This window comes from Homarus americanus, unplaced genomic scaffold, assembly GCF_018991925.1.
Source record: "Homarus americanus isolate GMGI-L3 unplaced genomic scaffold, GMGI_Hamer_2.0 scaffold25483, whole genome shotgun sequence".
Lineage (NCBI taxonomy): Eukaryota > Metazoa > Arthropoda > Malacostraca > Decapoda > Nephropidae > Homarus > Homarus americanus.
The window spans coordinates 80147-95434 of NW_024726235.1; the positions used below are offsets into that span (position 1 = coordinate 80147).

General features: G+C 34.4%; 1 protein-coding gene across 5 annotated transcripts in view; it reads right to left on the reverse strand.

Annotated features, from left to right (window-relative positions):
• Positions 1-7528: 7528 nt before the first annotated feature.
• Positions 7529-15288, reverse strand: part of LOC121865384 (homer protein homolog 2-like) — a 141182-nt gene continuing 133422 nt past the window's right edge. For all 5 annotated transcript variants that reach the window (XM_042364716.1, XM_042364719.1, XM_042364717.1 and 2 more), the window contains one exon: positions 7529-14962. In XM_042364716.1, coding sequence (XP_042220650.1) covers positions 14777-14962 — 186 coding nt within the window. In that variant the 3' untranslated portion in view covers positions 7529-14776. The remainder of the gene's footprint in view (positions 14963-15288) is intronic.

The following is a 15288-nucleotide window of genomic DNA, read 5'->3' on the forward strand; positions in this document are numbered from 1 at the left end:
CAAACTTACTATTTATTTACAAAAGTAACTAAAGCTGATGACGTTATTTTATACAAAATATCTACAACAAAAGAAATCAGAAATCTCGAGTAATAATAATTGAACATTAAATCCTAAACATCATCATATAAAAAATAATATTGCATCCTAAACATCACCACATAAAATATAATAACTCTGGAGCAATAAGAGTACACTAACACTCCATACTTGTGGTTTAGGAGACAGGAGGCCAGATGTTGACTTCACAGCCTATACTCAGTAACTGACTCTGGAGCACACCAGATTTTCCACCTCCTGACCAGGACCAATCACAGGGCTCCACACACACTACGGTACTAAGACTGGCCAGTTATGCTCCAAGCTGACTGATGGCCAGTGCCATCTTGTGACCATAGTCTTCCCTACACAAACTGAGTAGTAGTTTATCATAGCAGTATTGTCTTAAAGAAACAGGCATAAAAAGTACAGTATATCATAACAAATACAGTAGACCCTTGCTATTTGTGAGGGATAGGTTCCAAGAACTGGTGCGAATGACAACTTATACTACCTTAGTGCACTACTGTATACCTATACCAACCAACCGACCAGTCGCAGCAGCAGTCATCCCCTCTTTTAACTTATCTAATAATAGAACTTTCTTTGTCAGGGTCATCACTGACTTCTGCCTTTTACATTTCACTCCATTAGCATCACTAGCACTGATACTAGGCAATCTTTTAGGGGCCATTTCACACACAAACACTAAAGTTTTGAGAGTACAACACGAGATGCTGCGTGGGGTGACTCATTGTGCTGCAGGAAAAGGGTTGCAAGCTAGCCACCATGTGCTTACCGCAAATCGTCAAAATTGTGAATGGCAAATGGCAAGGGTCTACTGTACTTTCGAAAAAAAATGAAAGAAGACAAAATGAGATATTGTACAAGATAATGGCTAAAACCCACAGAAAAATACAAAGATAAGACAGCATTAAATAGCGAAAAATAGGTGTATTCACCATGTCTTCTGAGTGACTACTAACCTATGGTGACACGATGTGAAAAGCATAAAGAAAGATAAAATTTTTAACTTAATTTTTGGTATCTTCTTGAAATATTTCAAATATAAAGTGGCCTGGCTAGTAGAGTAGTTCTTGATACAAAACATGTGCAGTAATTAGTGGTCCAGTGTTAACTCTCTCATGGTCTTTCGACGCAGATTGCTTTGCTAAGCGCTCCTGTGCTGGCACTACCCTTCCCACTCGGTCATATCTCACTGGGACAGTGGACTGGCCCTGTCAACCATCTAAGTTCCTCCCATTAGCCTTGTGGGCTGACATATGTAACTCTAAGGCTGGGAGTACTAAAGAGTTAAGACTCATTTCATGCACACAGCAAGAGCCCTGTTTTCCATAGCCACAGTTTAAGGTTTAACCATGACAGCCCACTTGATCTACTGTCATTTTAAGGTCAAAAGATTGCAGGTAAAATTCATAAACTAATGATCTAATCTTAATTGTAATTCTTGTTCATTTTAATAAATCACTGAATGATAAAGTTTAATAGTAGAATAGGGTTTTTATTTTAAATAAAAGACCATATATGTAGATAAGATCTTATTTCTCTTTCCAGGGCTAACACTTTTTACAGCTTTGTACAGCAAACACACTGAATGAGTTAGTGGGTGCAAGTTGAAGCATTTTCCTTCATTGAATAGACTGAAACTGGAGGTGGAATGAAATAATTAAAGTACAGATACACCTAACTACTGTAGCTAAATGGTAACATGTGTTTTACAGTACTTCAATACAGTAAAAAATATATTTTTTAATGAATACAAGTTAAAGAAAAATCTTACATAATATGTATAAGTATTTTAGAACCAACAAGCCATTTACCATAACCAAATGGCTGTTCTATAACAAAATCTTGAGCTAATATTTGATAGCCCATCCCAATTTGAAAATAATCTTAAATAATCTTAACCTAAATCAAAATATATTACATGACCAATGTCACCATTTTACATGACTCTAATTTAATAATAATCATGTCATTACCACCTCTGGCATGAAATCAAATGAAACTCTATATTACAGATTATGTAATAAGATCAGAAAACCTTGAGTTTTGAAAGAGACTAATAATACTGCACTTAACCTTGATATGTCATGGCAGAGTTTAGTTCTAAATATAATACAGTACCACAATTATTCTAAATTTACTGATCTAATGCAATGAAGACAAGGATGAAAACTTAAAATCAAATTCATGCCTACTCTTGTGGCACATGACAGAGATGGAGAACAGAATGCTCGTGTAGAATGAGCAACACAAACAACTTGCAGCCAGCCACTCAGGAGCCCTAGGTGGTGAGTATTAATGATCAGACACCAGGTACATGCCTACCTCCAAAAACTGACAAGTAATTTGGGACAATGAAATAAAGATGTGACCAAGTACGTAATAGGAAGTTTGTTAACTATATGTGCTGGACTTCCATGAAAGATACTGACAGTACCCAGTATAGGACTTCATCAGTTCTGATTTTGGTTTAATTTTATAATGGAAGGTTGATGACATAGCTGTATATTATATATTTATATACTGTATATATATATATATATAGATTCATCTATAAAAAAAATCTTTCATGATGGTTTATCAGTAACACCTTAAAAAACTAGTAGTGGAGATTTTACATCTCTTACAATAAATGCATTATTTATGACTGTCTTTAGTTGCCATTTAAATATCTTTCTGCAGTGATAAGATTAACATCTTAAGAAAAAAATAATAACCTGTCAAGGGTGAACAACAATAAAGCCCCTTATGAAATTGTAAGTTGCCTCATGCCTGGAGTCATGCAACAGTCATCCAGAATGTTATACATCTGATAATGAGAACAATGATTATAGTCACTCCTACAGCCTCCTAAACCCATAGGTGCAGCCCTCCAAGTCTTTTAATCACCTGAAAACTGTGTTTACTGTGGCATCGTGCTTCTAAAGTTTTCAGACAATTACAGCTTCAGATATTTCTGTTGTTGATGGGGCTGAGGGATTAAGCCAATGTGAGCTACCACAGAGGAGAAGAGAAGAAACAACACTTGTGCACTAATGCATCAATATGGCTGTACACTCACTAACACCTAGGAAGTCAATGAACACATGCAAAATACTCTTTGATGCTTCACTCTTCATTACCCTGCACAAATGCCTGTACTGCCCAATGTAAAACATTCACAGCTGCAACATAGTCTTTCTCACATAGACTTCTTTATGAAACATATTAAAGCTGATAAAATTGCAGATACATCATTATCCCAAAAGGAATAGGTGGAGACACACATGCCAGATGCCATTTGTGCAATGCCATAAAACAAAAGATGTAGTGGATAACTTTCACTGCCTTCACTGTTCTGAAGAATCTGGCACACACTGTAAGAATTACCCTGCAAAGCAACACACTTTTGTAAGCTTGTTGCGCAATGAAGTTTTAGCTGCTACTATCAAGCAAGCAGAAGCCAAGGAGCTCACTATGGAATGCTAACAGCTGTCAAATCCGGATTTAAAAGCTTATTCTACAAATACTATAACAAATGCAGAATGGCTCTGACAATAATTGAGGTGAAAACTTTCTAAGCCTGAGCAAAGCTAGTTTAATATTGGCAGCATTTAAATTGACTGATGTAAGATTACGTAAGGACACGATAAAAAAGTGGAGTATTATATATACAAACTTCTCAACAGATGTGGGGGCAAAAACATGTTCACACATTGTCAACAGTGACACACACAACGTTACAATGACAAGGATGAGGGAACATACAGCAGCGTGGGTCAGTCAAAAATAATGAAAACAAACACTGACGTAAGGCAAGTTCCACATTCCATCACAATGGAATTTAACCTGGTTTATGGTGAAAATACTAACTATGAAGATGACTTCAAAGCACCATAGAAAGTGCAACTCAACCATACATTCAGTGGGTTGATACTATCTTCCACTGATCCACATTTAACAAAACATTATATGTACACAACTCCCAGAACAACCATTTGCCACTGTGCCTGAGATGTGATCCTCTGCAGATGTACAAAGTTACATTTCATTAATAACTTTAAAGTTCTCAGGTTTCATATATATTACCAATCTATACAGCAGCCTTAAATACATGTATGATAATCTGAAAGATAACAAGTAAATGTCCATTTAACACTTAATGCTATTTTGGCAAATCATACAAATAGCTGTGGTAGACAAGAAGGGGAAAAAAAAAAGCATATTTACCGATTATTAAGAACATTCCCACATACTTGAACACAGGTTTTCTTCTACTCACAAGCACAACCCATCTACCTCCCCATATACAGCATGCCCTTACAACTAGCGGATTTTTAATTCATGGCCTTCGATTATATATTCGCGGATGACACCCTGGATGTACCCAAGAATATTTGCAGGTACAGTTTTAAAGTTGGCAGTATTTTCACAGCCAGGATGGGGAAGCCGTGAATTTTATGGAGTCCTGCAAGGTGTCTCTCTTGTTCCAGGTGGCTGGGCCATGTGTGCTCACTCTGCCTTAGTGACAGTCTGGGTTAAGTATTTGTCCATTTCGCACGTGTTACTCTGCTCTCTTAACAACTGTGCTGGCTCCCAAACTCCCTCAGCCACCTTCATCCAGCTGCAGAAAGGTGCCCAAACAAGTGAAGAAAGATATGGTAATGTATTTCTCCCATACGTACACATGGCTGCGCTTGGCAATAGGGAGTGAGTGACTGCTAGTTAACGCTTCATTTGCAAATGTAACTCTCCTCACTCCCTGCCATATTTCACTAAATTTACTGTTATTATTAGTGTTACTGGTAGAATAGTGTTAGCTCATCACTGTAACCACCAGGCTACTGGGCCAAGCTGTGAGGAGTTATGTTTTTTTTCAACTCCTATTTTAGGGTAGATATTTATTTTTACTCAGTTACGTGTACACACCATCCTGAATACCTAGTGAAAAAGGCAAAAGAAAATATTGTCCTAAGGACAAACACATAACTCGCGGAGTGCGCAGAGTGTAGCTGGTGGGGAGCGTTGCTAGGGAATCGGCGTCCCAGCTGATCTTCGTTACTATGGTGGAACAGGTAATGTATGTATGTAAATGATGATTGTGTTAAACTTTCATTTGGATTTTATTTACTGGTTTGACAATAGTATTTTTTTTTGTAACCTATTTATTGGTATTATTTTTATTTATTCCTCACATTTCCTGGTACTGTATACTATACAGTAGTACAGGTATTTTAAGAAAACTATGGCTGTGAAGTGTTATGGTTGTTTTTCAACTTGTATTTTTAGGTAGATATACCCGTCTTCATTTATTTTTACTCAATTGCATGCACACACCATCCTACATACATACTATATTGTGAAAAAAGTATAGTTCAGTATTACCGTACACCACAATTACCGACATCCTTCATGTTGGGTTGGCGAGATGGCTACGAAAGAAATTTCGTAAATTTGATCTACGTATCAACCCAGCTGGCTCTCAGATGCCATTCGTTCTACACAGTAATTTTTACGAGGAAAAAATTGTCGTATGGCAACCCAACCAACTCAACTTTATAATAAAGCATAGAGCTGACTTGAGGGTAGACTCTTGCATTTTTTCTACATTTCGATACATTTTGTTGTCCTGTTACCAATTATTTACGAGAGGATTTACCCAAATTATTTATTTGTACGTGTGTGTGTGTGTGTGTGTGTGTGTGTGTGTGTGTGTGTGTGTGTGTGTGTGGCTATACACACACACATATATAGTAAAGGTAAAAGAAATAATTGTCCTTGGGGCAAACACTTTTTTTTTTTTTAATAGGATTAGCCCACCTGGGCATGGGTCATTGACCCACATGAGGGCCTGGGGGTAAAAATATAATAATAATAATAATAATAATAATAATAATAATAATAATAATAATAATAATAATAATAATAATAAAACATTAATGAAAAAAATATATACAATATATAGAAAAAATAAATAAAAATATTAAACAAAAACATAATATAATAATAATATATGTATGTTGTGTTGTCAAAGTAAGAGAAACAATTGAAACCCTGCAATTGTGTGTAAATGAGGCAGAAAGTCAGATCAGCAACCTGGGACTTTCTCACAATTTTTGTAATGTAATATGACAGCATGGAATATACATTTCTTTGCACACGAGTAAAAATGTAACCCCATCTCCCTTGTCAGCAAATGATATTCGCTGTTTTGGCAATTCGCTGCCATTTTGAGACCCAAACCCCTGCGAATTTTAAGGGCATGCTGTATTCTTAAGTCCTTATTCTCTAATTCAGACAATATCTCAATACAGTATTTTCAACTGTTTACAAACTTTCATAAACCTGTAATGTGTGAAATAATAACCTGACTGAACTAAAATTTAATATAAACTCACTCAAAGACCACCTAATTTTTTATGTCACGTACTGTAATACTATGCTCAGGCATGTCTGTGGAATCACTAAACACTCAATAATATTTGGAACACCAGTTACATCTATCCACTGAGATGCCTGGATCACGAGTCACACCTCTAAAGTCCACTGAAATGTCTGAATCATCTACCACACTTATAACAGTCAGATTAATGTCTGAATCACCAGGTGTCCACCTACAACACCCATTGATATTGCAATCAGTCATACCTATACTATACACTGACACATTTCTTGTCACTAATCATACCTATAACATTCTTTGACATAAATGGATCACCAGTCATGCCTGTAATATCCTCTGACATGTCTTATTACTCAATCAATCACACCTATAATAATAACTTTTGACGTGTTTGGGTTACAGTACCAGCCATATCTATGACATTCAGTGACATGTCTGGATCACCAGTCATACCAGTAATATTTACTGACAAGTCTGGATCACCAGTTACATCTAAAGTATACTACTTGTTGACATATCAAAATCACCAGTCATACTTGTAATACCTAATGACATGTCTGGACCACCACTTGTAAACATTTATATCCCAGAAAATGGGTGAGGAACATACTACAATTCAGTGTTTGCATATGATTTACAATTTCAGCACAACTGCCTTTTCTCCAATAAATCACTTACAATATATTAATTCATCAATATAAATGGTGGACTTAAAAGAGTGAGACCATATATGGCCAGTAATATCATCACTGGATTACACCCCCAGGCACAGTCATCTCTTGCTATTTATACACTTAGGGTTCACTTAAGAGACATCTGTAATGTCCATAGGACAAATTATCACTGACAATGACACACACAAACTACAAAAGTACAAAGGCTGGAAGAAAGCATGACAAAAAAAAATGTGTCCCTTGAAATTATCAGATGGTGAAGGATGCAATAATAGTACTATTATCAGCAGTATTAGAGCAACTATCTGAACTGTACAACATGCTTCCATTGTACACACAAATTATGACAATGGTCAAACACATTTTACATATTCCAATAAATGCCCATACAGTATTTTGATACAAATAAATATATCAAGTTTATTGTCAACTGAGAAATACAACTAATGATCATTAATTGAGAATGTAAAAGCTTTTACAGATATTGAAAACTCTTTTGCTTTCCAAACGGGAAAATATTAAACTCATCTACAAAGATATTACTTGCTTAAGTCGTCTGATATGACATGGATAATGGAATTACACATGAAGCTTACATTTAATATGACAGATTCTGACCAGTATCTGGGTACCAAGAAACCTACTTAACATCACAATTTTAAAGAGAAAATAATATTTACAATATCAGACATCATAAAAAAAAAACAAAAAACATTTGTACTCACAAAAACAAACCTCATGTTAGTAATATCAGTATTGATAACCTAAAACATACAAGTCTTCATAAATCTACTCGGGTCCATTAAACTTAAGTACAAACTCAATATTCATGTACACTCTTAATAAAAATAAAAGATGACTGCTCCAAAAAATTTTATATATATAAATAAAAAGACTTAACATTACAAACAAACAAAAAAGTTCTTTGGGCCTTTAGCAGCTTCTTCCGAGACACGCTAACGAGAGACAGGGTAGTTGAGGGGTAGTGAGGGGGATGAGCAGAGCTGTGTGTGATGGGGCAGGGAGCTCATAGGAATCTGGGCAGCAAACACAAATAAATTTTTTCATTGATCATGGACAAATGAAATAAGACTTTTCATGCAATGATGGATTCAATGAAAATAAAATATTAAGAAAACTTATTAAGTATTTTAGAAACAAAATAACAGGATTGAGAGGAAGACATTGTACGCATAGTTAAAGTAATGGAAATAACTATGACTTTTAATAGTCAAATGTAAGAAGTAATTATGAAGAGGTATTTTACTGCTTTAGGCTATCTAGTATATAGATTAGACCAAGAAAGTTCCTATACTGTACTTAAGTGAGCATACTAAGTAAGCAGCCAACATGTGGCAAGACCAATAACAAAGGAGCCTTTCATAAAATACATCCATTTTTCTTAATGCACAGAAATTTACTTCATATGAACATCTGAGAAAGGGTTATATAATGCTAACATCATAGAACACATTATGGTAGTACACCTGAAGTGTACTACATATGCAAGCATCCTTTCCCTAATACATCGTCATCTCACTCTGTTACTAGCTGGAACTCAAAATGTATCTGTATATATTATGAATTTCTCAAATCCAGAATTAATTATGCTTTCGTGATTTTTATATTTATTTAACCTTCAAACTTTTCCAAGTACAGGTAATTACATTTGTAAATCTAGTCTAAAAATCTAGTTTTAGTTCCCCCCAATTTTTTTTCTTTTCATGAAGCATAAGCCCCCAAAAAATTCCCACGAAGAAAAAATAAAAAGGCTACATTAAGATTATTTCTTTAGGTAGCAACTTTACACTTAAGATTCGGTTAACTAGAAGAATGGTGATGAGATGAATTAGTATAGAGAAAGTGTTATAAAAGAATGTGTATGGTGCCAACACCAAGGAGAAATGAAGCAGAATTTAGCATCCTAGATTTTCAGAATATTTTTCAACTAATGAAGTTCATTTCACCATTCAGAGATATAACACTGTGCCAAACTGGATTAAACAAAAAGGGACAATGTTAACCTCTGGATGTGAATTGGAATAAGAATAATTGTAAACTGATCCTATGTTCTGTAAAAAATTAAGAGAACTGAAATATGATTTAAAAAATTTTGGTAGTAACAATACCCTGCTTTTTTTTTCTTAAAAAAAAAAAAAAAAAAAAAACACTGGTATAACTAGTGATGTACTGTGGTCTCACAATATCTGTGCTATCATTACAGTCCAGTGATGATATAAAGAGTATTTTAACTGTTTATTTTCAAGAGTAATTATAATCATAAGTCATATCCACACCCACACACAATATGAAACAAACAGTTGATATAAGTCTTATGGTTTTCTTTAAATATTATCGCTCTTATTGTGCACCTTTGTTGTTAGCAACAAGTTGGAAAACAAATTAACATATACAGTATAATTGCTATTAAACCTTAACTACTAATTTATTTCTTGTGACAACTGTCATGCAACCCATCAGTTCTACATGCAACTTTTTCATCAATTCTTTCATTAATAAAAGAATATGGGTGACACAACAGTCACATCTTTTTTTAGGAAGACCAGTCTCACCACTAGTGGGGCGCTACAAATGAGTGTATTATCAAAATGTATTATATCTCATTATATTCAATAATGAGTTAAAAATTTAATACTGTAGGTGGTACAATAAAAAAGGAAATACACTTTCCTTACCCTTAATAAAGTATTGCCTAACATCTACAAAGAAAGGGTGGGATCTACAACTTAAGATTCAGGCATGGAAAACTATAAATACTCTGTAATGATGCACTGCCATAAAATTTAATATTTCTGAATAAATATATATTCATAATAAATAATGCAAAAAATTATATATATTTATATAGTATATATATATATACTATTAATAAATAAATGAGGTTAAAGCAGACGTACAGTATCCTTCAATGCTCTTTTACAACACACACTGAATAACCACATTGCTAAAACGTTTTATTGCTTTTGTTACCCTTCAAAATGATTCCCATCTGTCTAAAATGGAAAGCGTGAACATAGGAACCAGTATGTTGACTCCAGCATAAGAAAAAACAAGAAATGACAGTGAAATCTTATAAAAAGTTTTCAGTGCAGTAGAAAAGCCATCACCAGATTCTCTAAATAATATGTGTAATTCAGCAAAGCACCTTTGTTCTTACTAGATTTTTTTGTTCTTCCTTTCTAATTGTATTTTTAATGTTCACCATCAATACCAGGTCTCTGCTCCCTTTTGTATAAAAAAAGAAAAAAAGGAAGAAATAATAATAATTTTAATATGGTCCCTATAAAATCTTCACTCTGTTAGAAAATAAAAAAGCTTGAAACTGACAGCACAGGATGTGAAGGCTTTAGCTTAAATTAATATAAATGCTGAATATGTGTCAGATTTAACTTTACTGGAAAAATCTCACATAACATAAGGTATGGTCCCACTGTTCTGAACCATGCCATACCATTTAAAAAATAGTTGATGACTGCACATAAGCACCACTTTATATTTACTAAAGGTATTAAATTATTTTTCTTTATGACATCTCCAGTTCAAATTATCTGAATATTCATTAATTTTCTTTATTTAAAATTTCAATTTTGCCTACCAGCAACTGATTACATTATAAAATTATCACAAGAAAAATTTTTGAGTCTAAACTCATATACAGTATGATTGAAAAAGGGCTCATGGCAAGTCAACCATGAAGATAGTATTTTTCTCACTGAGGGGGCCCACCCACCCTCCCACCAAGGAAAGGGTTATCACAGATTCCGAAAAAATATGAAATCTTCAATAAATGGAACACGTCAATATCAATATTCTTCACAAACTTCAAACATGTTCTTCAGTGTATGAATTGTTAAACAAAGTAAGCACAAATAAAATTTTCATATTTTCATATAAGGAGATACAAGTTTATGTGGTAATGACTGTAATATGCACTGTAAATAACTAAAATGGTGCTTGCAGTTAATTGATTCTCATAAAAATTCTCTGTTACTTGTGCGTCCCATTCTGGGTTGAACAAAAATAACTGATTGTAAAGAAACAGGGAACAACATCTTTACTGTACTTACCTGACCACCTAAAAATATTTTTTAACAACAATGTGCAATGGGATTCCTCATCCTTCTCCTCATTAATCTTAAATCTAAATTGGCAGTGTGAATAGCTTGAAGTTATTATGACTTTCAACTTTACCAAAAATATATTCCGAATGATATTAGAGATCGAGGGAGTTTGAAGAAAAAAAAATGCATACTGATTTTAGAAGCCACTGCAATATAAACAAAACACAGTAATGATCCACAACACTCTTCACAATATAAAAAAATATAAAAAATGACCAGAGTATAATTCTGGCTGCCAAGTGGCCAGTTGGTCCAAGATAACAAAAAAGAACTGAACAATAATATTTTTTATTCCCTATGTAAAACTTTCTTCCCATTACCTGTGTTTGTATTTACAGAAAATCTTAAGGGGTTATCACTGGATTTTTTGTTTTAATTCTTAGCTCTCATTTCTCCATTCTCTGCCTGATAAACAACTTTTCCATTCACACACTCAGTTGTAGCATGGCTGGTGTATCGCTATTGCTCAGAACAAAAGAATAACAAAGATGAAAGGTTGTCCAAAAGCTGGAGATAAAATAAATGTTTAAAATCCCACAACATTCTGCACTCCCTAATAAGGGAAGTTTCAGAGTCCCTTGTCCAAATAAAATCAATGTCTTTCAATTATAAATACCTGCACAGTATTATAAAACCTCAATTAGACCTGAACGGCAGTCAAAACTTGTCTGAGAACTTGTGTACTTTCCTTTTTCCTCAGATTTCAATCTTCAGGCATAAGTTCTAATCAGGTACAGTAATATTGCTGTATTCTCGCGGAGAATGCAAAAATTTTGCCCAGTGTGATAGCCCCTTTAGCATGGTTTACCATTATCTTTTTTCTGGGGGTGGGGGAAAACTTTCAACTGGACAGAGCAAGTTATATAATTTAAAATTCAAAATTTAGAAACCTATATTGTATTTGTAATAATTATTATGATTTGCAGAGGCAAAACATATATATCATAGAAATTTTACTACTGAACTGTACTTTGAAAGTTTTTTCAAAGACTAGCCCTGCACTGCTGTTTTATCTTGTCAAAAGTGTCAAAGAAAAGGAAATGCATGTTTGCAACTCTCGCTCCCTCTCTTATTGCCAAATATTTTTTTTTTTTTACAAACTCTCCTAAATTTCAAATTAGGGGTGGCAGCCCCCCCCTTGCCGCATTGTATCTTATGCATGTCATGTGATTTATGAAATGGATGCAAAATCTGGAGCCATATGCATCCCAGGGACATAAACACACAAACGTCACATATAATGTATGTAAAAATAATAAAAGAACAGTATTTTAAAATTAATAAACCCCCTTTAAATGCAACAAAGCTACTTCGCACTTTTTTCAATGAAGAAAAATTTTAGGATTCAGCAACATCAAAATTTTTGTTTAGGACCTGAAGCTTTCATGGAACACAAATACAGTACTGTACTGTATATGGGACCCAACTTTAAACACTTTTAGCATGTACTAAAAACTCTTTGAGTGTTCCAAGTAACATTTTTCATCATGGACCAAATCTAGTAATTCTCATAAGCTGATGTCTTCAATAAATAATAAATACAAACACAGTAGACAAATAAATAAAATAAAATTATTATAAATAAGATATAATGCAAAAATTAAAATGTAGAGTAAGAGATACACTACCTGTCGTGTTTGTTATGTAGAGAAAAAGAACCTTCGTGACATCATAAAAAAAAAGATTCATTTATAAAATCAATTCTATTTTAATTTCTACTATAAAACAAAGCTACTTCTTAATGCTTAACATTAAGGAAAATGTCACAGCTCTAACATATCTATGTTGAAAACTTGACTACTAAGGAGATACCAAGTAAAACTGGGATATGAGTTACCTCTTGTGCCATGAACAATACTACTGCCTAGATTCAGGGGTTAACAAAAATTTTTATTTGTAAAATAAATCCAAAATCAATTAACTCCTGCCAGAAGAAAAACTGAATGATATAAATCTAGTGTCAAGTGTCCTATTATGTCAAGCTGCCCAAGGAATTTTTGGCACAAATCGAGGCCTCAGTAAAAGTTATATAATAAGCACCATACTCCATTATTAGAAAAAATATGGAGTATAAAGAGAATGTGCACACATGCGCGCACACACACACACACACACACACACACACACACACACACACACACACACACACACACACACACACACACACACATAACTGTTAATGACAGTACATACACACTTGTCTTGAAATAAAAAAAAATATTAAATTGAAAAAATAAATCACATTTATGTTAAATACTAATTCACAAAAATGTGGTTACAAAAATTACTTTTAAAAATATTACCTCATTTTTATAAGAAGAGTGATTAGTTTCAATTCCTTCTACCTATAATGAGTATATTAATTACTTCCGTCTAACATAACTACTTGGTGACAAAAGATATTCTGACTCGTGTACAGCAAAATTGTTCCAAGTGATGCTGTTGTATACTAGAAGCACCGGTCCAAATCTAACCTAAACCTACTTCATTCAATGAGAAATCACTGAGAGTAACTTAAGTCTGGAAGGAAATATATGAATTGATGCCAATAGGGAAGTACTGTAGGTAGCACAACCTAGAATCAATAACGATACAGCATGACACTGTATGGCGGCAATACAACAACTGAAAGAAACAAACCACTGACAACGGGCGACAGCAGATTATGACCTGGTGGTGCGAAAAATTATGTTACAGATATTAAATCTTATGCAGAGAATGGAGCTGCCTTTATCAAATTATTTACTGTTATGGTAAAAAATCTGGTGATGGTGAACACTAAAATGTTCCATATTATGTTCAAAATTAAGATTGTGACAAAAATGAGGATTCAGGGATGATTTTAGATATGGAGTATCTAGTTTTAGTTATGGCTAGTGTGGGTCCTTTTGCCAAATGTTGAGAAACAATTACAAAGGAAAGTATAATAACCAGAAAAAGAATTGGCAACATGCAACAGCATTCAACAAAGTATGACTAGGCAAAGAAAAAGAAAAGGCAGGTTTAAAGAAATTAAGTTCTGAGCTGATTTCATGTTTACTGTACTAGTTTTCCTAAATTATGTAGCTGTGAATCCTACAAAACACAAAATAAATGATTGAGCTATTAGGAGTAGAAAGGCAAAGAAAATGAACTGCAATACTACTAAAGATAATCAAATCATTCAATATATTTGCAGTGCTTTGGTTCCATCTGTGAAACAAGAAGTTTACAGTTCCAAGAGGAGGCTGACAATAACCTGTCTCCTCTCAAGACAAGAAAATATAGCAAGGAAAAAAAAAAGCAGCTGGGCTAGCGGTGTGAGGGATGACAGGGTATGACGGATCATTTACAAAAAGGATAAACTGGGATTACAGAAGGGGACAGTAAAGAGTAGCGTGTTTCCAGGTCAGAAGCGGCCATGATTCCCGCGCTCACTAGACGTGCCAGACAGCCTGAAGGCGAATGGTCTTTCTCTGGCCAGCATTGGAGCGTTGCTGCGGGTGGGGTGGCGGCCCCCGACCCGACCCCCCTCAGGTAGTAAGTAGATGATTCAATTCGTGATGAAGAGCCAGGAGATCTTTGATTCGATCTCCTAACTGCATGTTAACACTCTCAACTACACCTCGCTGAGAGTCCTGTGTTGACATAGCTACTTCTAGTTGAGATTGAGCACGTGCAGTCTCCATACGCAACTGCTCATTTTCTTCAGATAGGCGCTGTAACAATGGATATACAATTAGTATTATTCAACACTTAGTGCACTTATTTTGTGAGTATAAAGCAAAGGATACAATCTTATCTTCATAGGAGTAAACTTGAAGAAGAAATCCTCCTCAACTGTAGTATCCAAGAATAAACCATGATAGTGACACAGCAAAAGACAAGTTAACTTTCTTGCATAATGTCCTCATTGCTCAAAGGTTCTGGCTGCTAACCATCCATAGACCCTTTACATCAAATACTGTTCCTAATCACAGAACAGTAGTGTATTTTTCTATCTGGCCTTGAAAATTCTTTAGTTTCTGGGCATTTATTCATGAAT